The sequence below is a fragment of the Protopterus annectens genome, chromosome 6.part0 (assembly GCF_019279795.1).
Source record: "Protopterus annectens isolate FY-2018-M chromosome 6.part0, PAN1.0, whole genome shotgun sequence".
Classification (NCBI taxonomy): domain Eukaryota; kingdom Metazoa; phylum Chordata; order Ceratodontiformes; family Protopteridae; genus Protopterus; species Protopterus annectens.
Genome location: NC_056737.1, coordinates 1,203,951,407 through 1,203,979,019, shown reverse-complemented (window position 1 = coordinate 1,203,979,019; position 27,613 = coordinate 1,203,951,407). Strand labels below are relative to the sequence as shown.

General features: G+C 38.8%; 1 protein-coding gene across 3 annotated transcripts in view; it reads right to left on the bottom strand.

The window, feature by feature from the left end:
- SLC38A11 (solute carrier family 38 member 11) overlaps positions 1-27,613 on the bottom strand; it is a 564,244-nt gene that overhangs the window by 108,430 nt on the left and 428,201 nt on the right. For all 3 annotated transcript variants that reach the window (XM_044074824.1, XM_044074825.1, XM_044074826.1), the window contains one exon: positions 17,857-17,927. In XM_044074824.1, the coding sequence (XP_043930759.1) occupies positions 17,857-17,927 (71 nt within the window). The remainder of the gene's footprint in view (positions 1-17,856; positions 17,928-27,613) is intronic.

Genomic DNA, 27,613 nt, shown 5'->3' with positions numbered 1-27,613 from the left:
AACATGGTTCAATAGAAGTGATATTCTGTGTGATAAATGCCTGTCCTTCCAGCATGTTCTATTGAGTGGGTGTTTATGAAACCACTGAACTTGTTAATGTGTAATGGATTTAACAGAACAGGGTCTGGTCAGACTTTATATGTGAGGGCAGAGGTCACCTCTGAATAGTTTGTGTGATTCTGAGAAGAGAGTCCAGGCTTTGAGACAGCCTGCATAGTTTTTATGATTTAAGCTATGATTTCTTTTTTTTTTTTTTTAGTGAGAAAGCATTGTAGTCATTCCAGTTGTGACAAGTGTTTCAACAGGAACATACTAAAAGGGACATTATACTTAATGATTGGCCTAATGAGTGCCAATTACACTGGAATAATTATGTCTTTGGATCTGGACACCATGCGTTTAGATTCAAGTTGTGCAAAGAAAAAGAACTTCCTTACAACAGTGGGTATGCAGTCATTGAAGGACATCATATTGTTGGCATAAGTTCACAGATGAGAGTGGTCAGGGTTATGGGTGGATAATTGCCTGAGTCTACTGAATCCTCACCTTTGTTGAAGGGTAAGGGAAGGACTGTTGCTGTCCTTCATTCATCTGGCATAAAACCTACTTTGAGGCTAATATTGATTAGCCTCTGCAGGGGTTCTAACAAATCATGTTTCAGACTAACGAGTAGGCAGCTTGCTATGTTATCTGGCCCTATAGATGTAGTGTTGTTTGCCTTAGATAGTGACTTTATAATTTATTGTTTGGAGATTTGAAGGTTAACTTTCTTGGTTAACAAATGGTAAATAACATAAATAAATAGATAAATCAATCAATAAATAAATCAATAAAGTATTACGGATGCAGGTATTTGATCTGAGAATACACAGTGAAAAACTTCTCAAAAGCCGATTTCACACTTCTAAAAACTAGTGTGGTCTCCTTTAAGGCCCCTGAGCCAGTGGTAAACATTACTCAAACCGCTGAATCACTTACAAATGCCTTCTACCAGCACCTACAGGACTGCATGGATCAGGCAATCCCAAACAAAACTAAGACTCTCTGTACCAAAGGCAAGCGTCCAGTCTGGTGGACCCCAGCCATAAACAAGCTCTACAACAAAAGGAGGAAGCTACTACAAGATAGAGCAAAATCCTTGAAAGGTAAGACACCTTTGATCATTATAAGAAAAAACTAAGAGCTCTCATAAAATCATCCAAGGAAAATTTTGAGAGAAAAATCGCCAAGGACTCTAAAGACAATCATAAGACCTTCTTTAGCTATGTTAGAAACCTAGGAGGAAACTCCCAGATATGCTCAGAATTAGTTCAAAATGATGTGAAAATTACTGAACCTACACACATTGCTAACATACTGGCTGACAGGTTCAGTGCAAACTTCTCCCCTCCCCAAAAGGAGAGATATCTATTCCAGAGCATTGTAGCCCGCCAAACATCTGCAAGGCCCAGGTGAGAACTGCCCTCACTAAGGCAAAAACACAGCATCCATGGGACCGGATGGTGTCCCGGCTGTGTGCTTCATGAACTCGAGGAATTAAACCCACAGTTAGGACAGCTGTTTAATCTTAGCCTCACCTCAGGATACGTACCAAGGGGTGGCGACGGTGACTGTGGTCCCACTTCATAAGGGGTGCCTCCACAGACCCTGGAAATTACCGCCCCATTAGCTTGACAAGCCTTATCTGCAAAGCCATGGAGAGGATCATAATGGAACTCATAAATAAAGACATAGGGAACTTGCAGACTTTGGATCCAACCCAGTTTGGCTTTTCAAAGGCAGATCCTGCCTCTTAAACTTGGTTGACTTTTTCGAGACAGTCACCAAGGCCATTGATGAGGGAAAGGCAGTCCATACAGCCTACCTCGACCTGGCAAAGGCCTTCGACACAATACCCCACTCAGGTATCATCGAAAAACTCATCAGCTTGAATGTAAACCCATACATCACAAGATGGGTTGCAAACTGGCTAAGCGACAGAACCCACAGGGTCAGAGTTGCTGGAGCCATGTCAGACTCAAAGCCTGTCACAAGTGGTGTCCCACAGGGCTCAGTCCTGGGCCACTCTTGTTCGGCATCTACTTTTCTGAAGTACAAGCAAACACAGGAGGGTTATGGCTGACAAAGTTTGCAGATGACTGCAAACTGGGCCATAGTCGAAAACACATCTGACACAGATATCCTCCAGAAGGGCCTCACAGAAACGGATAACTGGTGCCAGAGCCATGGCCTGAAGTTAAACGCCAAAAATGCATAGTCATACCCTTCGGAAAAACAAGGTTACCCCTAGCTACCATATAGGTGACAATCCACTGAGCACAGAAAAGTCATCAGGGATCTGGGGACCCAAGTTGACAGTAGTCTTTCGTTTGACACTCATGTTGCTAAAGTAGTTAGGAAAACCTTCTATATCGCCCACCTGATCATGAAGGGATTCACATCTAGATCAAGGGAGGTCATCGTCCCCTGTACTCATCACTCATTAGACCTATGATTGAGTACAATGCCCGTTCGAATGTATCTGACCAGACACCTGATGCAGCTTGAAAGGCCCCAAAAGTTCCTCACCAAAAGGATAAAGGGTCTCAAAATATATCTTATGCTGCCCGACTGAAAGAACTCCAGCTTTATTCAGTCTCATACCGCTTGCTCAGAGGTGACCTGTGCCTGACATATAAGGCCATGTCAAACCCAGATTTGATGAATATGCTTCACCTCAAAAATCTAGATCCCTCAGAACCACAAGGGCGGAGACTTAAACCTTGACACTGTTATAAATAGAACGTGCTGGAGGGACAGATTCATCACCCAGAGACTCCCTATGCTGTGGAACAAAATCCCGGTACATGTGAGGCAGAGCACCGCTGGCCTTGTTCAAGAGGAATCTTGACCAATGGATGGGAGATCGCAGATATACCCCAGGGATTACTTCAGTGTCACTGCTTGACAGAGGCACAGAAAAATGATAGGCATAGTTTTTATTCAAACTAAAGGGGTGGTGAAAGCCACATAACTATGGGCTAGGCTTATAAATGCCCTTGGGCAGATAGCCTAGTATGAACCTATGAACCTATGAACCTATGAACCTAATACTAAAGGGTCAGGGTGTTTGAGCTGAATTTGTTGTCCAGTTGATTGGCTCTGTCTGCTGGATCTAAGTATGCGTTATCAGTTACTATTAAATCTACACAGTGCTGGGCATTGTTTCTGAGATTTCTAACATAGATAAATAAGTTTTATGGTTGTCTTTTTGCCTGGGTGGCAAATTTTGCCTCATATCTGGTTTTGGTTGATTTCATTAGGAGCCTGAGTTCCGTGTTTAGATTAATGTTTAGTTCAGCAAGAGCTTTTTTGGGCTTCTTGAAAGTTAGATTTATTTTTGCATGCGATACTTTTTTATTACTATACACCCAGTTTATATTAGGGCTCCACCAAATGGGGTTTATTTTTGAATTTGGTGTATTTATTTCTTAGGGGAACCAGATTTGTTTATGCAACTATGTATAGACTTTGGCTGTAAAACATTTTGTAGTGTGGAAGTTTGATATAGGATTAGTAAACAGACCCCATCCTCAACTTTTGCCCTATGCCTCGAGCAGTAAGAAACCAACTCTATTCAAGATGTGTGCACACAAGATCCCTTACACTAGCTTATATCAGGACTAAGAAGAGTGTGGTAATTATTTGTTTAACGTTCCATACAATCAGACCTATGAAAATGTTCATTTGTTCTTTCAGCATGTAACACCATAGGTGCACAAAAAAGGTGACTGTTTTCATTTTAGTGGTGGGAGGTAAAGAAGCAGGTTGTATTTGCAGTTATGTTTTTTGTCTTCACAAACAACTATCTTCCCAGTATATTGGGATGTAGTATCTATCTTGTCAGCTCTGAACGTTGAGCCATGGGAACAATTTATGTCTTCCTTGAAAGAAAACTGATAAGACTGAGTTTCTTTCTTGGGCCTAGTGCAGTTGCCTTGGTTTAGTATGGTTCCCTTAAGCAAACGCTTGAGATTCAATTCATGTATGTAGGGTGCTAAGGGTGTAACTGTCAACAGTTTTTCTCTTTGACTCCCATGGATACACATCTTCTGTTTTTCTGAGATTGATGGACTTGATCTTATTTCCACTATTTTCCCCTTACTAGGTAAACAGCTGTTTTATTGCAAATGTTTTAAATTGATAACTATGTTAGAAAAACAAAAGCAGAGCTCAAAACAACTTAAAAGCAGCAGAGCAGACCTTAATTTAGAAAACTCTTGCTGCTGAAGTTGTGTTGCACTGATACACACCTTTAACAGACTCTACTATTTCTTTTTACTGGAAAGTAGCTGCTTATTTCAATAATTCTATACTGAATATAGTAAACTACTTTTCTGCTGTGATTCATATTCTGTTTCTTAAAAATCCAATTTGCCCAGCAATTATTTTGTTTGCAGCAGTTGATAATTCAATTTACCTAGCAGTTCTAGTTTTGCTCAGCTACTAATTCTGTACTAAATGTCATACAACACTGAGAACTGGGTACAGTAATTATGGTAATTATGTCTAACAAGGTTTATAGGACAAATTCAGTAAGTAGTATGCAGCAATGTTGAATTGTCCTAATAGATGAATATTTAGAAAAGTAGGTGGACATCGTGTGTGCTTGAGGATGTTTAGTGTTTATGTTGCCTTATGGAGCTCTATGGTACTTACAGGCACTTAGGACTATTTGGACATTTTGAAAGTACCCACCCTCTTCATCACAAGAGGGCCGTGATTAAAGGCCAGTTAGTAAGAGCAGCCCGCATGACATCACTGGAAGTGGATTTTAGGGAAGAATGTAATAAACTGAAGGACATGTTCCTAAAATGAGCATATCCACTTGAACTTCTAGATCAGCTTGTCATTCAAGTACAAGTAAAAATAACATTGTGGGAAAATGGACAATAATGCTCTGAGTCCTTTACCTGAGACTTTAGCCTGTTTCGCAAACTAGTTAGATAAGTTTTATCACTACTTTTTCCTCACTTACTACACAAATAAGAAAAAATTTGTTTAAGAATTGGGCTGTAGTAACAGAAGATTCTGCTGTTAGATCAAAAATTGTAAATGCACCTAAATTGGTGTTTAGGAGGGGACAAACTATAAAGAACTTATTGGAGTGGTCCCTTTCCCCCGTTGTTTATATGCCGGGAATGAGAAAATGTGGGGCTTGCACCCACTGTAAATTTGTCACACTAGGAGAGATGTTTAAGATACATGGCATCTCATATAAACTATGAGGGAACTTTAATTGTTGTATACCAGGGATTGTATATTTAGCCCAGTGCCAACGGTGTACATCATTTTATATTGGGAAGACTGAAAGGAATTCAAACAGTGTCTTTATGATCACCAATATAACATAGAGAAACAAAACATTAATAACGCCTTAGCTAAACATATTGTTGATTTTCCAGACCACCATTTTGAGTACTTGATAGTGGAGCAAGTTAAGAAAAATATTAGGGGAAGACCATGGCTATTAGACTTAGAATTAAGAGAACTTTTATGGCAACTAAAATTAAATGCATTTTCCTTCCCAGGCCTGAATGATTATTGTTCTTTAGGTTGTTTTCTTAAATTAAAAGCTTTAGATAGATTATTTTTTATTGTCATATTAGGTTGTTTTAAAGCCTACGACTGTGATACCTTTAAATTATAAAAAGGTAAACATAGGGTATTGATGTCCTTAATTAACTAATTTTAACCTGTGGGTTAGTATATAATGCATTATGGTTATTTAAATAATTTGTCTGAAGAGGTTCATGTGATTTATTTGAACAAAAGCACTAATGTGAATTAAATTTGATTTGGTTTGTTGGTATTGGACTGCTTGTTCCTTTCTCATCTGTCTTGGTTTTAATAGTTCGTGATTTCAATACTCAGTGATTTGCCAGAAAACCACAAATTTTATTAGGAACAGATGAAAAATATGAGGCGAAAATCTGGACAATTGAGAGGTATGTCTGCCAGTGATCTATTCAGACAGCAACGTTGTGGAAGGGGTGTGGTGTGGTCAGCAGTTTAAGAGAGTGGGCAGACAGCAATCTGCTGTTGTGAGTGTGGCTTGCTGGGGGGGGGGGGTAGCAGTCTGGGAGCTGTGAGCACAAATCTGAAAATCCTGGCTACACCTCTGCTCACCAGGATCAGAATATATGCACAGATTCCAAGGTGTAACATCTAAAGCAGTTATTAGGCTTTCTAGTGATCAGCAGTCTCCAGGAAATAATGTCCCTGTACTCCTTCTCTCACCAGGAGAAAACAGAAGCACTAATCCCAAGATGACTACTGAGAGGCAGAATATGGGCTTTCCATTAACTAGTTGTCTTACAATAGATGCTTAAAAGTAATGTGGAAAATATGGTTTATCCTAAACACTACAGTATGCACTAGGCAGTTAGATATGAAAGTGGGTAACTTAAGTTTTAGCTGTCTAAGTGGAGAGCCACTATTTTTAAAAGAGCAAGATAAATTGAAAGGAGTGGACACTTTCGCATTCTGGTGCTATGGAATACAGTAGGATGGCCAATAAGTTTAAATAGATGAAGGGGAGTGATTTCACAAAATGATAATTTTGTGCTTACTCACACCAGCCAATGAAAGGAGAGAGGGAAGGAGATATATGGTCAAATTAACATAAGGGGCAAGCAACTAGAAAGACAGTGGTATTTAAGAACACAACAGTAACATGTGGGAGGGTAGGAAAAAAATTCTGTCTGATACACAAGAGACACAGTTGGGGCGTCTTTTCAAGTTTTAATATGCAGTAAAAAGCAGAATACAAGTAAAACACAATATAAAGAAAACAAATCACAGTATACAAAATAGAAAAAGGCGATAAAGTAATACAAATACAACAAATAAAAAGCAAACTAAGCTTTCCCTCACAGCAAACTGTAGCAGAGTCTGGGTAAGCCTTTCCCAGCTGTGGTACAATATCAGAGGTAGAATCTATAATCAGCAGGGGGTGTGGGCAGCACAGGAGGGCTTGACCCCCTGCAAAAGATTCTGTCTGTGGTGTTGTTTAGTTGTGGATTAATGTTTAACTATTCCATGTTTCGAGATTCTGTGTTGTGTGCTCTCAATAATTATCTGCTCAAGCAACAGAGACCTCCAAAGCAGAAACACAAGCAACCTCTACCCCCTAACGTAACCCAAATGACACATAGCCCACAGACTCAGTGTGCCACTCAACCACATCCCATAAGGCAAAACAACGTACCCAACAAACTAGTCATAGGTGGCTCTATAGTCAGGCACACTGATGTCCCACTCACCACGCTAAAGAAGGAGAAGGTTACTGTCAGCTGCCTGTCGAGTGCCAGGATCTACCACATAACACAAGCACTCAGGTCACTCCACAAGTACAAATATGACTCTGTCATTGTCCATGTTGGTGTGAATGACCTGAGGTGTACCTTCCTGGACTACATGAAAAGAGACATGGAAGAGTTCTCCGATCTTGTAGCCCAGGCAGGTATGATCCTAGCCCTGAGTAGCATCCTGCCATCAACCAGAATGATACCACAGTACAAGGACAAAATGACTGACTTCAAGCTTGCTACAGATCCCCCACCATGTCCCAGGATTCCCACTCCTCTTTTCTTGATATACTGGAAAATATTAGGGTTCAACCAAACACCCTAATAATGGGTGATTTTGACTACCCCACCATTAACTGGGAAAACTACTCATGTAACAACTCCTTTGCTCAGCACTTTCTGGAATTCATAAATTCCAATGCCCTGGATCAACTTATCCACACCCCCACCAAAGACAACAATATCCTAGACCTAGTCATTACCAACATGAGTGACCGGTGTTCTACACCTGAAGTCAACTCTTCATTGGTCAGATCCGACCATAAGCTAATCACCATAGATATCCACATCCTACCCCCAACCCCCATTAAAGAAATCACAGTAAAAAATTTCTCCAAAGCCAACTTCATGCTTCTTAAGACAGAAGTGGCGAACTTCATGACACCCATTCAGATGGACAATACAGTTTTGAATGCTGAATCTTACACAGATGCACTCTATAAGCACTTACACGAGTGCATGGATCATGCTATCCCAAACAGAACCAAGACGCTATCCACTAAAAAAAAGGAAGCCAATCTGGTGGTCCCATGCCATAAACAAACTCTGCAACAGGAGGAAGAAACTGTTGCAAAAGAAAGTAAAATCCCATGAGTGGAGGAGTTCCCCAGTCAGCCTCAGTAAGAAGCTGAGATCCCTTATAAAATCCATCAAAGTTAGCTATGAAAACAAAATCTCCACTGATTCTAGGGACAGCCACAAAGCACTCTATAGCTATGTCAAGAATCTCAAAAGCAACACCCAGATCTGCTCTGAGTTACAGCACAATAGCATGAAAATTACAGAACCAACTGATATTGCCAACGTCCTGGCAGATACGTTCAGTGCTAGCTTTACCCCCCCTCTCACCCCATAAAGGGCCCATAATTATACAGGAAGAATGCAGAGTCCCTGTAATCACAACTACGCAGGTAAAAGCTGCACTCTCTAAAGCCAAAAACACAACATCCATGGGACCGGACAACATCCCAGGCTGCGTTTTACACAAACTTCAGAACAAACTGACTCCCCACCTAAGCACCATGTTCAATCATAGTCTCACATCAGGCTTTGTGCCCACTGAATGGCGCACAGCAACAGTTATCACACTCCACAAAGGGGGAGCCACCACTAAACCCGGGAACTATCGCCCTATTAGCCTGATGAGCTTGGTCTGTAAGGCCATGGAACATATCATCATGGAATTCATAAACAAGGACATTGGTAACCCCCAAACTCTGGATCCCACCAAGTTCGGGTTTGTGAAAGGCAGATCATGCCTCCTGAACCTGATTGACTTCTTTGAGGCAGTCACCAAAGCCGTAGACAAGGGTAAGGTGGTTCACACAGCCTATCTTGACCTCACCAAGGCTTTCAACACGATCCCCCATTCTGGAATTATAGCTAAACTCACTAAACTAGGTGTAAATCCCTACATCACAATATGGGTTGCCAATTGGATCACTGACAGAACCCAGACTGTAAAAGTAGCAGACTCCAAATCTGACTTCAAACCAGTGAGAAATGGAGTACCACAGGGTTCAGCTCTGGGACCTATGCTGTTTGGTATCTACTTCTCTGAAGTACAGGCTAACACAGAAGGCCTTTGTCTAACGAAGTTCGCAGATGACTGCAAACTAGGAGCCATAGTTGTGTCCCCAAATGATGTGGACACTCTACAGAATGGCCTCACTGAGACAGATGCCCCGTGTCAGAGCCATGGCCTCAAGCTCAATGCCAAAAGGTGCATTGTTATCCCCTTTGGTAAAAAGTCTGTACCCATGAACTCCCACATAGACGGCAGTATACTTAATGCCGAATGTGTGATAAGAGACCTGGGGACCCAGGTGGACAGTAGTCTCTCCTTTGATAATCACATTGCCACAGTAGTCAGGAAATCCTTCTATGTGGTACACCTCATCACAAAAGGATTCTCATCTAGGAAAAAATAGGTCATTTTCCCCTCTACTCGTCACTCATTAGACCCATTATAGAGTACAACACCCCTTTTGGAATGTACCTCACAAGACATCTGCAGCAGCTGAAAAGGCAACAGAGGTACCTCACAAAGAGGATTACTGGCCTCAAACAGATGCCCTACACTGACGATCTCAAAAAGCTCCAGCTTTACTCCGTAGCATATCGCCTACTCTGAGGTGATCGCTGCCTAACATATAAATCTACATCAAACCCAGAGCTGTTGGACATGCTACACCTAAAGAAATTCCAATCACTCCGAGCAACATGCTCTAGGGACCTAAATCTTGTCACCACAATAAATAGGACATGCTGGAGGGATAGATTCCTGTCTCAGAGACTTCCCATACTCTGGAACAAACAACCTATCTATATCAAACAAAGCTCCTCATCAGCACTCTTCAAGAAAAATCTTGATGATTGGATGGGAAACAGGAAATACACCCCTGGGATCACTTCTGTGGCTCTGCTTGATAGGGGCACAGGAAAATAATTTTCTTGAGTAGCGTTAATCAGGGAACCTTGTTGGCTTACTTAGTGTCTTGGGCCGATAACCTAGTACTTGCCTGTGAACCTATGTTTTCATTATTTTGAATGTACAGCTTTCTGGTCTCTTTCTTTTACTGTTTAATGATGTGGGAGCTCATTATTTTGACGCAGACCCATGTATATCTATATATATATATATATATATATATATATATATATATATATATATATATATATATACACAACATCAAAACACAAGACAAAAGTAAAAGAAAGTGTGTTTTGCAACACCCCTCAGAAAACCATATATATATATATATATATATATATATATATATATATATGTGTGTGTGTGTGTGTGTGTGTGTGTGTGTGTGTGTGTGTGTGTGTGTGTGTATAAATATATATATATATATATATATATATATATATATATATATACATGCATACATATATATATATATATATATGTGTGTGTGTGTATAGATATATATATATATATATATATATATATATATATATATATATATATATATATATATAAATATACGGATTACCTACACAAGAAAGACAGTGCAAAACACCGACACCCACATACAATCGAAACACCGACAACGTAATTACTGCACAAAAAAAGGAAAATAAAATGTCCTTTTTTGTGCTAGCAGGGGGGCTACGCCCCCCCTGAACCCCCCTGCAGGGCTATGCCCCACACACCCCGCGTAACTTTAATATACCAACTACGAGATCGCACTACAGTGCAGGAATGGAAATCTTTCCATTCCGCAATACAGAGACATACCGTTTCCTCGTTGTCGGCATTTTGATTGTCGACCATGTGTTGTCATTTGTGTGGGTTTCGGTCTTCTCAGCTGTTGTTCTTCTGTAGGGGACCCACATATATATATATATATATATATATATATATATATATATATATATATATATCTAAACATACATGTATATATAACATCAAAACACAAGCCATTCATAAAAAAATGCATAAATAAATAAATAACTTGAACTCTTTTTTTTTTTTTTGCAGGGTGGTGTGCTGCACCTCCCTTCTAATTATATATATATATATACATATATATATATATATATATATATATATATATATATATATATATATATATATATATATATATATATATATATATATATATATATATATATATATATATATATATATATATATATAGATACATATATATATATATATAGATATATATATACATATATGGATTCACTTTATAATCTCGAAATACTGAAATATCGAATTTCAGTATTTCAGGACTATGAAGCCGAGACAACCAAACATCAAAAACCACAATCACGAAACACATAATCACGACCATAAAAGCACACACGCAAACACAACTACACCTACCTCTGCACAACAACACAGACATACCCAAACACACACTTACTATAAGCAGGGGGGCAACCCCCCTGCACCCCCCATGTGGGGAGCTGCACCACCCACACTCCCCTACTTATATATACTAACTCTGAGGTTGCATTAAACACCAACACACACAAAACCCACCAACATACATTCCACACACCTCCCGCACAAACACACATCACACAGATACAAACACCACCACTGTCAACACTGACACACTCACACTCTCACCTACGTACCCTAATCCACACCTAACACTCCCCGACACACTCACAAACACACAGACCCTCCCCAAAACCCTTAAAAAAACACACTTACCTAATGTGCTGTCAGTACCGCTGGTTCGATATTCTGCAGTTTCGCATGTTGGTCTCGAGATACTGAAATTCGACATTTCAGTATTTCGAGGTTCCAAAGTGAATATATATATATATATATATATATGTACTAACTTCACACTACAGTGATCAAAGGACAAATCCACTTAGTCCAGCTGAACCATGATCATGCACAAAAATAAAACCTGGTATGTGTGATCAGCTGATTTCTGATCACAAACTACAGCTTTTACTTTAATTGACAGACAAAGTTTGACAAAACCAATGACCCCCCCCCCCACACACACACACACGTGAGCGCATATAGGGATATATCTGTGTACGTATGTTTTTATTATATTTATTAGATTGGTCGGTTGTGGCTAAGATTGACATGTGTATGGTCGACACACTTAGGTCAACACTGCATATCATTGACAGTTGTGCAATAAAGAATGATCCCTGAAAAAGGGATGCATGTCATCACTTCCCCAGGATTCATGTGATTTCTGAGTAAATATATATGCATACACACACACACACACACACACATATATATATATATATATATATATATATATATATATATATATATATATATATATATATATATATATATATATATATATACACATATAAACTTCATTTGACCTAAATTTCATTTGACTTAAAACTCATTTCACTGACAATGAGCACTGGCAGTCTGTAGAGCATTGTAAGGCAAGTAAAAGGTATATGCCCTGTTCCCCACTGTAGTGAGACACTGGAGTTAGAATATATAGTTATGGGGGTGTGGGGGGTACAGCCCCCTGCATTGAGGGATGTGGGGGTGTAGCCCCCACAAAGTTCAGTTTTACTAAACAATATAAAATCAAACCACAGAATATATAATCAAACTAGAAAAAGGGCTATGCTCCCCACATCCCCAAATGTGGGGAGTGACCCCCCCAATGATATATTCTAACTCCAGGGTCACACTACAGTGGGGAACAGGGCATATACCTTTTACTTGCTTTACAATGCTCTACAGACTGCCAGTGTTCATTGTCACTGAAATGAGTTTTAGGTCAAATGAAGTTTAGGTCATTTGGTCTCAGTCAAATGAATTTTGATTATATGAAATTTAGGTCATATGAAGTAGACCCATATGGTTTACTATTGAAATGTCGAACGGCCCTACATCAACTGTACTATAGTCGAACACTGAAGTTCGAAAATAGTAATGTCGACGACAGAAAAACAATCTAGGACTGTGTTTTAACATGGGTCGAGGTAGGGGAGATGTTTGTAGTTCTGAATAATACTGAACACCTACCTGTGCCCCTATCAAGCAGAGCCACAGAAGTGATCCCCGGGGTGTATTTAGTGAACTGAGCTTTCAGTGAAAAGTGCACACTAATTTGACTTTTAGTGAAATGTGCATTCAGTGAAGTTTCCTAGACCCATATATATATATATATATATAGAGCACCTCGCTGGCCTTGTTCAAGAGAAATCTTGACCAATGGATGGGAGATCGCAGATATACCCCAGGGATTACCTCAGTGTCACTGCTCGACAGAGGCACAGCAAAATAATGGGTATAGTTCCCCATACTAAAGGGGTGGCGTAGCCCAAAAAACTGGGCTAGGGCTTGTAATGCCCTCGCCGGGCAGATAGCCTAGTATGAACCTATGAACCTATGAACCTATATATACATATATATGTATATATATATATATATATATATATATTTATATATATTGTTTCACTTTAGAATTTCAAAATACTAAAATATCGAATTTTAGTATTTCTAGACTATAAAGTTGTTGAAAGTGCATGCAAAAACTGCATAAATATCGAATGCAGAAATGTAGAATCCACATTGTGTTGTCGCGGCGACGGACGTGTGAGTTTGTTTGTTGGATTTAGGATTCAGGTAAGTGGTGTTCTTGTAAAGGTATTGGGTAGATTTTTTTATGTGTGAGTGTGTGTGGTGTGAGTTTTTTGTGTTTGTGTGTTGTTGAGTAGTGGAGAGTAGTATATATATATAGCGGGGGCGCCCCCCCTCACAGGCAGGGGGGGGGCTCTTTAGGTTCTTTTAGGTAAGGTAGATGTGTTTGTTTGTTACGTTGTATTTGTGTGTGTTTTGTTTGTTGTAGTGTTATTAGGTAGGTGTATGTGTGCTTGTTTGTGCGGTGGTGTGTGTATGTGAATCATCGCGATTTTGAATTTTGTGGTTTTGCGTGATGGTTTTGTGGGCTTTCAGCTTTATCGTCTTGAGATACTAAAACTCAGTATTTTAGTATTTCGAGATTATAAAATGAATCTATGCACGCACACGCACACACACACACACACACACATATATATATATATATATATATATATATATATATATGGGTGTACTTTTGAAGAACGAAAGTTCACTACTTCGAACTTCAAAAGTACACCCAAACTAACGCAAAGTGCATTTCAGAAAAGTGCACTGGAACCCACTTGACCGATGACCGGACTGGCGGACTAGGGGGGACAATCGATTAGATAAGGGGGGATAAGGGATAGGGGTCCCTTTACCTTGACACATGCCCTAACCCTAAGGTCCATAACTATCGCACCACAGTGGAGGACATAGCCCGTTTTTCAATGTCCTCCATTGTGGTATGGTAGGTTCGGTCTAGTGAGCTTACGCACTTTCGCTTAAGTGGGGATGTACTTTCCCATTTCGAAAAAGTGAATTTTCTTTGTAAGAAAGTACACCCATATATATATATATATATATATATAGAGAGAGAGAGAGAGAGAGAGAGAGAGGGATATGGGTCCACTTCAAAATACTGACTTTCAAAATCCCTAAACTCAAAATACTGAGACTAAAATCTCTAAAGCTCAAAATACTGAAAACGCAAAATCCTGAAAACACATGATACCAACACTTGCTATATTCCAGCACAAGTACATACAGAAACAAATAAAACACAAACCATATTACTCTTCTCTAGGTATAGTGTAGTAAAGTGCAATCTTGGAGTTGATATATTTAAGTAGCAGGGGTGGTGCAGGGGGGCTTGCCCCCCTCCTATACTTGCAGAAGACTAATATGTTTCTGTATGTAGTTCTGCTGCAATATAGTTGTGTTGCTGTACTGTGTTTTTTTTTTCGATATTCTGAGTTTCAGTATTTTGAGTTTTCAGTGTTTTGAGCTTTAGAAATATTGGTCTCAGTATTTTGAGTTTAGGTATTTTGAAAGTCAGTATTTCAAAGTGGACCCATATATTTATATATATATATATATATATATATAGTATATATGTGTGCATGTGTATATATATATATATATATATATATATATATATATATATATATATTTTACACATAAAAATATGCAGATAGATAAATATAAGATATATAAATGCATACATAAGCCAAAGGATAAAAAAAATCAGACAGACAAATCATTCAGTAAAAGCTGTAAGAAAAAACAGCCAAGTTAGAGTTTTCACTGTGTGGTACTTTAAACCTCCTGTAATGGAGGCTCATGGGATATATGCAAATGACCCCCTTAAGGACATCAAATGACTCAGCTACAAGGCTTCTGAATGTCCACAACTTTTTACTTTTTTAAGTCTTTATGGTAACCAAAATTAATAAAGTCATCATAAAGTTGCAGATCGGTGTCTGCTCCACCCCAGATCCCTGCTAAACATGAGTCTATAAAGGAAAAGGTGGGAGAGAGCAGCATTCTGGTCTTTTCCTGCAATCAGGATCCCATCTAGAGAAAGAAACTGTACAGCACATAATTCAAAACTTTTTGCAGTAATGTGAGTACCACAGTTATTAATATTCATTTCCTGTCCAAAAATGCTGTATGAGCTTTAATTAAGGCAACAAAAATATGAAGGCTGTCTTGAGCCATGAAACAAAGGAGGTCAGGAGAATGAATGTTAGCAGAAAAAACATTTCCTAGTAGAATGCACACTGAGTGTTCCTTTCAAGAATATACTCTTAGTACTGGATGTAGCAGCTATTAATTAAGTTTAGTATTAATCAGAGCAATAACACAACATTAAAAACATTGTTTTCATTCATTTTCAATGTCTTGGTTTGATTAGAGGCACAATGATAGGAAGCCAGGCATGGAAGAACAGAGCTCCCTAGCATCAGCAACTGTGTCCAATTCATCCCTTATTATTTCCAGGTGTTCCCATACAAAGTGAAAAATATAACTCCCCATCTCTTGGGTTTGTTCCAGTATCTCCTGCTAGACAGGCATGCCTGATACACTTTCCATAGGCGATAGCTAAGTGAGATCCTTGTAAGATGGCCAGACTACTCCAACTGACAATTATCAAAATGAAGGAACAGTGGATGCGCTCTAAAGTCATCCTAGATTGCCAAGCTCCTCAGTGTGTCATGGAAAGACAGGCCACCTGCCCTGTGAAAGAACATGGTTTCTGCCACTTCTACTTGTGATCTTATCATTTGAGTCAGTAACTAAGCAGAACAAGGGCATAGAATGATTGGTAAACTGACCTTTCTGTCCTATGGTTCATGCCCACAGTACTACTACAACTGCACTAAACTGCTGGTCACTAACTCATAAATAATCAACAAGACACTCATTTCCTTAAACCCCTCCACCTATGGTATCTGTCCATCTTCATCTTCAGGCTCAGTTTACTATTTTCCAAGAAAGTGCCATGCCCTCTGATATGAAGGTGCAAATTTTCATACCACCCACTTTAGTGTACACATAATATTGTGATCGCTGAAAAATTGCCAGATTTTCTTTTGTTTTGCCAATAAGGACTCTAGTAATGGAGCACTGTGATGTCATGAGCTAAACTACCTAATCCCATTTAGTGACGATACTGTTTTCAGCATGTATTCATGTTTTAACACTAAATCTTCATTTAAACAACAAAGAAATCTATGAAGTATAAGAACGTATTCTAGGACAATTTATTCCAAGAGAAATGTGTTGAGGTTAGGCATATTCTCAAGGGCACATCAATGTTAAAGCTTCCTAATGGAGTTATTTGTAAGAATGACGTGTTACTGAAACACTATAACACTGTAGCATACAACTGTACAACTGTAGATTGTAGTTGTGATGTTCCTTGGTCTAACTTGTACACGTTACACCTCCCACCTTTGATCGTTCATGTAAACTGCGGAGTAAGTCCCTTTATGTGTACAATAATTAGATCTTGTTGGATTATGAAGATCAACAGGAAGGCAGTGTAATGGTAATCATCCGACAATGGAGTCTAGTTTTAAGAAAAGCATTTGTGGAAAGATTGTTGTGGATATTATTGGATTTTCTCTCATTATCTGAGTAATGTAACTCAGATGCAACCTCAGTTTCATCTTTTAAATCAAGCACATTTAACCTACAGCAGAACATTTTTACTCTTAGTATCTCATGAGCAGGAGTGGCCTTAGTTCAACTGGTGCCCTAGGCAAAAGGTCTCCACGGCGCCCCCGCCACACCATCTGGTGCCCCCATCCTGGTCTACCTACACCAAATAAATACTGGAAAAGTGCCCCTGCTACAGTGGTGCCCTAGGCAGCCGCCTAGTTGGCCTATGCCTAAGGCCGGCTATGCTCATGGGAAGAGGAAATTCACCATCTTCTAAGGTTTCAGAACAAGCTTTTGTAACCATAAAATATCTATAGATCTCAGTCCAGATTAGATAACATTATCTGTCTAATACAGATTTCAACTCGAAATAATTTTTGTATGCCCATTGTGAGATTTTAGTAGAATGTAAAAGCAATCAGACAAATAAGTCTGTGAATTTGGTAAAATTAAATCATGACAAGATTTTTATGAAGAGATTATTAATTTTAATACTAATACTATAATGGAAACTTTTGAACTTTTTAAACTGCACATGCAAAGAAAATAATGGCAAACTGAAAACAGTAATTTATTGTTTATAAGATAATACAATTTTATCATATTCTATATGATTTATTGGTAGTCTTTTTCAAACAGAACCCTTAGATACTCAGGTGTAGGATTCAGAAAACAGCAATATGATGAAAAAATACAACTTGGAAACACACTTACCAAATGCTACAACACCTATGGCCTGTATCGCATTGGGCTGTGCAAAGGCCCATGCATCTTGTGTTGATGGTCTAAAAAATTTATTAAATAATAAGATTAAAATAATCCAAGAAATGAATAATTTCTAGCCATTTTCTCTGTAGTATATAACTGTTCAAAGTTCATGTCAGGCTCTTAAAAAGGTAAAAATGATTACATTAGAGTTTATCTCTGACTGACAAAAGCTAGGTAATGATAATGTTAGAATTGTTTATCAACAATACTGTAACAACGTCTTTGTTACCTTATAAAACATATTCTCTTTTGTTCCTACCAGTTCAAAACTAGAGATTCAGAAGAGAAATGGAAGGTGTGTGCTATAAAAAGTTTCTTTTTTTCAAACTTTTTTTTTCTGAGAAAACAAATATCTGCAATTGCGATGCAGTATGAAGGTGAGGACCTAATGTCCCAGTACTGCTGTCTGGAAAGATGTAGTTATAAAATGTTATTGGTGAGAAATATCATACACAGAGCCATTACAAACAGTAAACAGGTTGTCAGTAACACTCTCCGTAATACCGTTATATACCTGTCATACACAATAACGATCAAACACACAAACTTACTTACGCTTAGTCTCCTAAAAGAAACCTGCATGTACCCAAGTAGTCAAAACGTATTTATACATTATGAATGCATGTAACACTGATGAGATGCACAAGGTCTGTGGCCTACATTACTACAGATATGCCTGCTGCAATACAGTCAGCAACCATTTACCAGAACATATATTATCAGCAGAGTTCTGTGACAGTACGTGGAATTCTGTGCTGTCTTTAATCAGATTTATTATCAACCTTTTCACAAGGGTCAAACACATTGCTAGTAGAATTATACATTTACCATTAAAAAGAGGTTGAAACAAGCCTGATGTACACGCCCAGAAAACTTCTAGCCAGTAGCTGAAACAGCAGTCGTGCAATGCATTATACATTTTCAGAATGTCGATGTCATTATCACATGTGGCGTTACTGATATTGATCAAAGGAAACATCTGCAATCATTAAGAAGATTCCAGACTACCAAAAAAAAAGCAAAGGTCTCGTAACATAGGGCTAAATGACCAAAGTCTGTAACACTTGTCTTCAAAATTGATGAGTGCAAATACAAATGTGCAGCTTGTAAACTCAGAACCTCACTGAAGCATTAAACAAAAACTTTTTAAAATTCTTTTGCAAGGAGGCTTCGCTCTCACATTCCTTCTGCTTATGTATAATTAACTCAACTCCAAGATCACTGTACTTCAGACCAAGTAGAGTTCTCTAACACAGCACTGTCTTCAAATAAGCATATAATAATAAAAACCTGCACATTTTGGTTCACACTTTGACTATCATATCATTTTACTATGACCTTGTATGTTGTTTCCTGCATGCTTTCTTATAAGCTGCAACACCTCTGCACCAGCAAACCATTTTTGAGACAGTGTGCACAAAAGTTACAAAACAAGATCCTCTGAACAAGAATGAGAAAATACCTAACAATATCTTCTAGCCCGAAAAGAACAACACAACGTAATGATGAAATGATACCTTTTAAGGGACCAATATAAATTTCATAGCAAACACACCTCAAAATTTCAGACTACCTGAATCCCCCTACAGAAGGCCATTTGATATACTAAGAAATTGTACTGTAGTCTGACATAGTTTACAACTGCAATACAATTGCTAGTTTTGTTCTGGACCTTTAACAAAAGAGTCAGCAAATAGTAAAGGCAAATATGTGGTAAAATGCAAAGGTAAAAAAGAGTAAACACCTTGAGTATATTCTTGTTAAGCCTTATGGATATTTGAATGAAAATGTCTCCATCATGAGATACCTCCCATCTACTTATTCATACAATAAAGCAGTTCCCTGCCTATTGTATTCTTTTTAAAAAAGGGTGAAAAACAAAACACCCAAGCCAGCAATCAGTTGCAGTCTTACAACAGTGAGTCCAAGATATTACATTAAAAGTATATAACTTCTGAGTTACTTAACTCCCACATATCTCTCAACTGTTCAGATTTTCACAGAACATCCAGATTTTTGCCTCATATTTTTGGTCCATTTTTCATAAAATTGTGGTTTTCTGGCAAATTAGTGGCAAATCATTAAAGACTGAAGTGAGAGAATAATGACCGATATTTGAGTTTCAGACTTCATACCCTTTAGAAAATGCATGCTAATGCAAAAGCCTGTTATTCTGTCAACTTTCTAAGCCTGTAAGAGCAATATTTAAAAATTGCATCTATTTTGGGGCATTTGTCCCAAGTTTATTTATGGTTTTGTCCAGATTTCTCAGTCTAACAGGTTGAGAGGTGTGTCCAAGATAGCTGTAGCAGCCTGAAAACAACACAAAAAAGAAGCCTTTATCACCTCAAGGGTTCCTAAAATCTTATTATTTATTTAGTGACTTAGCAATCAGATAAATACTTTAAGAATGATGAAATGCTAAGTTCTCACTAAACTATTCAAAAATTAAATGAAGACCCTTAAAAGTACTGGCCACATATGAAGTAATTATGATAAAAGGAGAACCTATTCTCTACATAACTTTATATAAAGGGGATGGCTTACTTATTTCAATAGATGCCACCAGTGCTGTGGTATCATAACTGTATAAGTACACCATCATAATTAATTTTTCATGTAATATTTTAAATTTATTTCTAAAGGAATGAAATATGTGCAAATAGATGGGGAACACAGAATAATGGACCTGGTAGGGAAATGAGACCCCAAGTAAGCATATACTTCAAATGTCTTAACTTCAATTGCAATAAAACTGAAAACAGCAAGTTAAACTAGATTATTTAGCAGTTGTCCAAGGAGTCCTAGAAATAAGCTGTGTAACATTAACGAACGAAGAAACAGTATCACAGAATGACTGACTTCCACTGAAATAAGTAAGCTATCCATTGTATGCAGTTAGGTAGAGACTAGGTTCTCCTTTACATCACTATAGCTATGTCAAGAATCTCAATGGCAACACACAGATCTGCTCTGAGTTACAGCACAATGGCACTAAATATACAGAACCAACCGATATTACCAACATCCTGGCATATAGGTTCAGTGCTAACGTTATCCCCCTCTCACCCCCTAAAGGGCCCATCTCTATACCGGAAGAATGCAACGTTCCTGTAATCATGGCTGCACAGGTAAAAACCTCACTCTCCAAAGCCAAGAACACAGCATCCATGGGACCTGACAATATCCCATGCTGCATTCTACACAAACTACAGAATGAATTGGCACCCCACCTAAGTACCATGTTCAATCATAGCCTCACCTTAGGCTTTGTGCCCATTGAATGGCGCACCGTGACGGTTATCCCACTCCACAAAGGGGGAGCCATGACAGACCCCAGGAACTACCACCCCATTAGCCTGACAAGCCTGGTCTGCAAGGCCATGGAACATATCATCATGGAATTCATAAACAAAGAATTGGAGATCTCCGAACTCTGGACCCCACACAGTTCAGGTTTGTAAAAGGCAGATCATGTCTCCTAAACCTGATAAACTTCTTTGAAGCAGTCACCAAAGCCATAGATGAGGGTTAGGTGGTTCACACAGCCTATCTAGATCTCACCAAGGTGTTCAACACCATCCCCCACTCTGGAATTATAGATGAACTACTAAACCAGGTATAAATCCCTATATCACAAGATGGGTTGCCAACTGGCTTACTGACTGAACCCACACTGTGAAAGTAGCAGACTCCAAATCAGACTTTAGACCAGTGACAAGTAGAGTGCCACAGGGTTCTGTCCTGGGTCCTCTCCTGTTTGGTATCTGCTTCTCTGAAGTACAGACTAACACAGAAGGTCTTTGGCTAACTAAGTTTGCAGATGACTGGAAACTAGTAGCCATAACTGAAACTCCTAATGATGTGGACATCCTAAAAGAGAGCCTCACTGAGACAGATGCCTGGTTTCAAAGCCATGGCCTCAAGCTCATTGCCAAAAAGTGCATTGTCACCCCCTTTGGTAAAAACTCTGTACTCATGAACTACCACATAGGCGATAGTCTACTTAACACCGAAAGTGTGATAAAAGACCTTGGGACACAGGTGGACAGTAGTCTCTCCATTGATAATAACATCACCACAGTGGTCAGGAAATCCTTCTACGTGACACGCCTCATCACAAAAGGTTTCTCATCCTGAATAAAAGAGGTCATTGTTCCCCTCTACTCGTTACTCATTAGACCCATTATAGAGTACAATGCCCCTTTTGGTATGTACCTCACAAGACATCGATAACAACCGGAAAGGCTTCAGAAATACCTCACAAAGGGGATTACTGGCCTCAAACAGATGCCCTATGCAGACCGTCTCAAAAAACTCCAGCTTTACTCCTTTGCATATCACCTACTCAGAGGCGATCTCTGCCTAACACACAAAGCTATGTCAAACCCAGAGCTGTTGGACATGCTCCACTTAAAGAAATCCCAATCCCTCCAAGCTACACGCTCTAGGGACCTAAACCTTGTCACTGCAATAAACATAACATGCTGGAGGGATAGATTCCTGTACCAGAGACTTCCCATACTCTGGAACAGATTACCTATCCATGTCAAACAGAGCTCCTCATTAGCACTCTTCAAGAAAAATCTTGATGACTGGGTGGGAAATAGGAAATTCACTTCGGGGCTCAGTTCTGTGGGTCTGCTTGACAGGGGCACAGGAAAATAATTTTCTTGAGTGGCGAAAGCCAGGGTACTTTTTTGGCTAGGCTTATATAGGCCCTAGGGCCAATAGCCTAGTACCTACCTATGAACTTATAATGACTTTATACAAGCTCAGTACTCTTCAAGTTTTTACTAATTAAATGAATTTTTCATTTTGCCATTCTTAAAGTATTTTTCTGATTAACTTTGTGACACTGTCAGCCCAGCTATCTTTAATTTTGTAAATAATCATATGTCATTTGTGAATATTGATATGATTTATACAGAATTGTATGTTATGCACTAAGTTTCAAGAATGTAACCACAGTGTACCCTACTGGAAAAGAACAGAAATATATATAAACTATATACCTGTGCAAATGTATGTTTTAATAGCAGAAGCTGGAACATATAGAGTTAACTTGCAAAACTGCAAGAAGATAAGTTGAAATTAAAAGTGTTTTACAATGTGCTATAAAAGTTAGTTAATGCAGTAAGGAGACAGCATGTCTAGAGCTAGACATTTTTTCTATTTTCTTGGAGAAAAGTAATTGCTATGTTTAAAATGTAAATTGTTTTTATTGCTCTATGACTTCCTAGCAGCTGCACACTTCTGAGATATATATATTTTTGACACAGAGGTGTTAAATTCTAAGTATCTTTGTAGCCTAGGAACTAAAGTTTGGTGACAAAGAGTGAAGTCATACAAGCTAACCCAGCAGTAGTGTTTATTATTAATTTAGGAACTCTTTCAGATACAGACTTTGCATTTTGTATCTTGTCTTGGACCTAGCAAGAACATCCATTCAGCACTCCTGCATCTGTCTTGCTCTGTAAATAAATCCAGGGTACAGTAATTTCTTTTATATATACTTAGAAATATAGTAAAGAACAGTGTAGATGTATGTTTTCTGTATTTATTTGAGACTGTCCTGCAATGTTGTTTTAAAATATTTCCTGTGATTCTGACCTATGTAGTTACTGTATTGTTTGAATATTGGTTTATTCTTTTATTATTTATTATTAAATATATTTAAATCTTTTAATTGTGGCTGGTTTGTTTAGATATATTTAAGCTCTTAGAGTACTTGCATATGTATTTGGTGGCACTGTACAGGCCACTCCTAAATAGCCTTGCTCTTCATCACACCTAGCATTTGGATAACAGTAACATTACACAGTAGGATTGGTCACCCTTTGTAAGGACCTTAAGTAGCTGATAAAGAGGGACTGGTGGCAGTGATAATTACCTTATAGTCTGGGCAGAAGGGGGCATAGCTAGTAAACCTGTGTCAGCCTTTCCCAGGAGTGTCTGTGTGTTTGTATATAAATCAAATCTCAGTGTGTGTGTGTGTGTGTGTGTCTGTGTGTGTCAGCTACTTGGGTAGGGAAACAAAGTACTGTTTGGACAGAGAGGGTGTTGGAGGTTTTGACTTGACCACTCAGCTGAGATCTTAACTCTATAGCTGTGCCAGTGGGGAGTCTTATTGGGGATCTGGAGAAAGAGCGGAAACCACCCCCAGACTAACTGTAATCTCTGTGTGCTCTCAAAGGAAATTGTACTTTACTTTGTGTGTACTTGTCATCCTCCCAATGTCTGTGTCCCTCACTGGTGCTAGTGGTGAGGATTGAGGCTCCCTGATTACTGGTCCAGTGCAGGAGCATCATAACTGTGTTTCTAAAGAAAAGAAGAAATCACTTACAATAAAGCATAAACTAATTTTGTCATTATTATATTCAGCCAGAAAGAAGTATTTTCTATTTCAGACTGTATTGCAGAGGAAACTGATACTTCATTCTCACCCATGTGTCAGTGAAGCCAAGGAAGCCATGCTTGAGGGCGACTGATCCCCACTTCCTGCTCCGTATATGCCACAAAGAGCAATACTAGTATATGATTCACAAATGTCACAATTACACTGTACAGTCAGGGGTGAACTCTCACATACTAAGCGAGTTACATCAATAGGCAACTAAGAGGGCTAGTTAGGTCAAAGCCAGCTTTGAGGTTAAGATAGCCTTCCAGGTGAAAGATAATCATAAGGCCTTCTACAGCTATGTCAGAAACCTCAAGGGCAGCACACAGCGATGTACTGAACTGGTAGTTAATGATGCAACATTCACCATGTCTGGCAATATAACAAACCTGTTAGTGGACGAATTCAGTTCCATCTTTACCCTCTCTCAACCACAACCATCCCCCAAAGAAATACACTAAAACATAACCCCTCCAATTATAACTAGGGAATATGCACTGGATGTGCTTTCTAAAGCCAAGGACACAGCCTCAATGGGCCTGATAACATCCCAGGATGCCTCCTGAACAGTCAAAAATATGATTTATCTGGACCCCTAGAGTCATTACTTAACTATAGTCTTAAATAGGCTGAGTGCCATAAGAATTCGGGACTGCAACAGTTACCCCCTTCATAATGGAGGACCTTCAACAGATCCTGGAAGCTAGAGATCCATTTGTCTTACTGGTCTTATTTGCAAAGCCTTAGAAAGCATTACCATGGGAATTATTAACAAGTACATAGGAGACTTCTAGCCACTGGCTCTATCCCAGTTCAGCTTTGTTAAAAGAAGGTCATGCTTATTGAATCTAGTGGACTTCTTTAAAAGGGTCACTCAGGCAAAAGATGAGGGGAAAGTGGTGTATACTGCCTACCTAGATCTGGCTAAAGCAGTTGATACAATACTCCAGTCTGGCATTGTCAGCAAAATGATGAAACTAGGCATAAACCCCTTGGACAGCTAATGGATATGAACCAAGAGGTTAAGTTTGATGAGACCACGCTTACAAGGAGGCCAGTCACCAGTGGAGCTCCCCAGGGCTCTGTGTTGGGCCCGCTCCTCTTTGGCATCTACTTTTCTGCAGTCAAAGCCAGTGTCACACTCCTCTGACATACTAAGTTTACAGATGATTACAAATTGGGAGCAGTCACTGAATCCCTCCAAGACAAGAACACATCTCAGAAAGGGCTATCATAGACAAATACTTGGTGATAAAATAATGGCTTAAAACTCAATGCCAAGAAATGCATTATAGTACTTTTTGGGAAATCAGCCACCCTGGGTAACTATAATCAATAAAACAACCCTAAAAGTTGATTCACTCATCAGGGAATCTAGGAACTCATGTTGATAATAACCCAGCCTTTGATCAGTACGTGACGAAGGTAGTAAGAAAAGCCTTCTATGTTGCTCAACTTATAAGTAAGAGCACAACATCTAGGTCCACAGAGGTCATCATACCACTGTACTCAGCCTTAATCAGACCCATCATAGAGTATAATGCCCCCTTCGGTATGTGCCTGACCAGACACATGCAGCAACTGGAACATCCACAAATGTTCCTTACAAAAAGAATACAGGGAAGAAACAAAATGTCCTATGCTGATTGCATCAAAGCCCTGTTTTTTTACTTGGTGTCATACAGACTTCTTTTTTTTCAAATCTTTGTTTTTATTTTTGTTGTTTCATTAAACAAATTGTTAAATACAATATACAGTAACAGGTGATAATACATTGAAAGTAAACCATTTACAAAGTTAGATAGAACAACTGTTCATTCTAGTAATAAAGTACCTTTAAAGTTCGTTTTCTCAGTATGAAGAGAGACAAAGATGAACAGCAGAACAAGATGGATAGACATATGAGAAATGTGACAATATTAACGTTGTTAATTTACAATGTAGCTTTTTGCACATAGAATGTATTAGATAATTATACAGTGTTATAGAATACAGGAAACACAGAGAGCGAAAGACAAAAAAAAACAACTTCTATATACAACTATTTACAAATAGTGCTACAACATAATGACATGATTCTAATTAATCTGATATACAGGTAACCATTAGAGAACACAGCGGAGTAAGACTCTGATGAGGAGGAGACTGGTGGCAATACTACTAAAGGACAATAAATATAGAAAAACGTTATTTGCTATATTAAGATGCAATCGAGGGTGATACTCCAGAACCTGAGGTACGTCAGGCACTTCTTAACATTGTTAGTGGTTAGTTTATGAGATCAAATATACATAAATGCCATGTTCTTAAAGTTTCCCCAATCTAGTTTAGATCGATCTAAAGACTTCTGCGTAATATAGAGACTGATTAACATGAAAAGAGCAACCTGTATCCTGAGATCAGTAGAGGTTATGTCCGCAAGGCATATATGAAGTTTAGTAAATTCCCAGGAGAGAGTGGATTTACCATAGTCCATTTTTTTTAAGTTTGATCCTTAGGGAATTCCATAGATTCTGAGCACATTTACAGTACCATAGAATATGTAGGAGGTCAGCTTTAGCTGTGGGGCAAAAAGGGCAAAAGGGTGAAGTGTTAGGAAAAAAGACTTTAAGTCCCTTAGAGCTACATCCAAGTCCCTTAGAGCTACATGCTCCAGGGACCTAAACCTCAGCACAAAAATAAATAGGACATGCTGGAGGGACAGATTCATTTCCCAAGGGCTCCCCTCACTCTGGAATAGAATCCCAATTCATGTTAGACATAGCCCCTCGCTGACCCTCTTCAAGCGAAATCTGGACGCGTGGATGGGAAATCGCAAATTCACCCCTGGGATCTCTTCTGTGTCCCTGCTAGACAGAGGCACAGTAAACTAATCTTAAAAGGGCACCTTCTATGACCTACTTTACAGAGGCACAGTAGGCTAATCTAATAGGGAGGCGGAAGCCAAATACACTCTCGCTAGGCTTATAAATGCCCTAGGGCAGATAGCCTAGTATCTACCTACGAACCTATGAACCTAAATGTTTTGGAGTATAGTAGGCATTATTTTTAATCATTAACTGGGTATATAATAGTCTCTTAAAAGGGGCAAAACTGTCCATGTGGTTAGTTGTTTGGGAGAGAGGAGCATCTGTCAGGTCAGGGTTTTTGTTTCTCCAATATTGTGCAAATGTAATAGAGGATTGGTACCTAGCTGTAGAGACTAGTTTGTAAGTGATTGGAAGCATCTTCTTTTTGATTTTTAGACATTTCAGGAATGAAGTAGCCAAGTTTATTTCTTCTTGTAACTTATTTGGGAAGCAT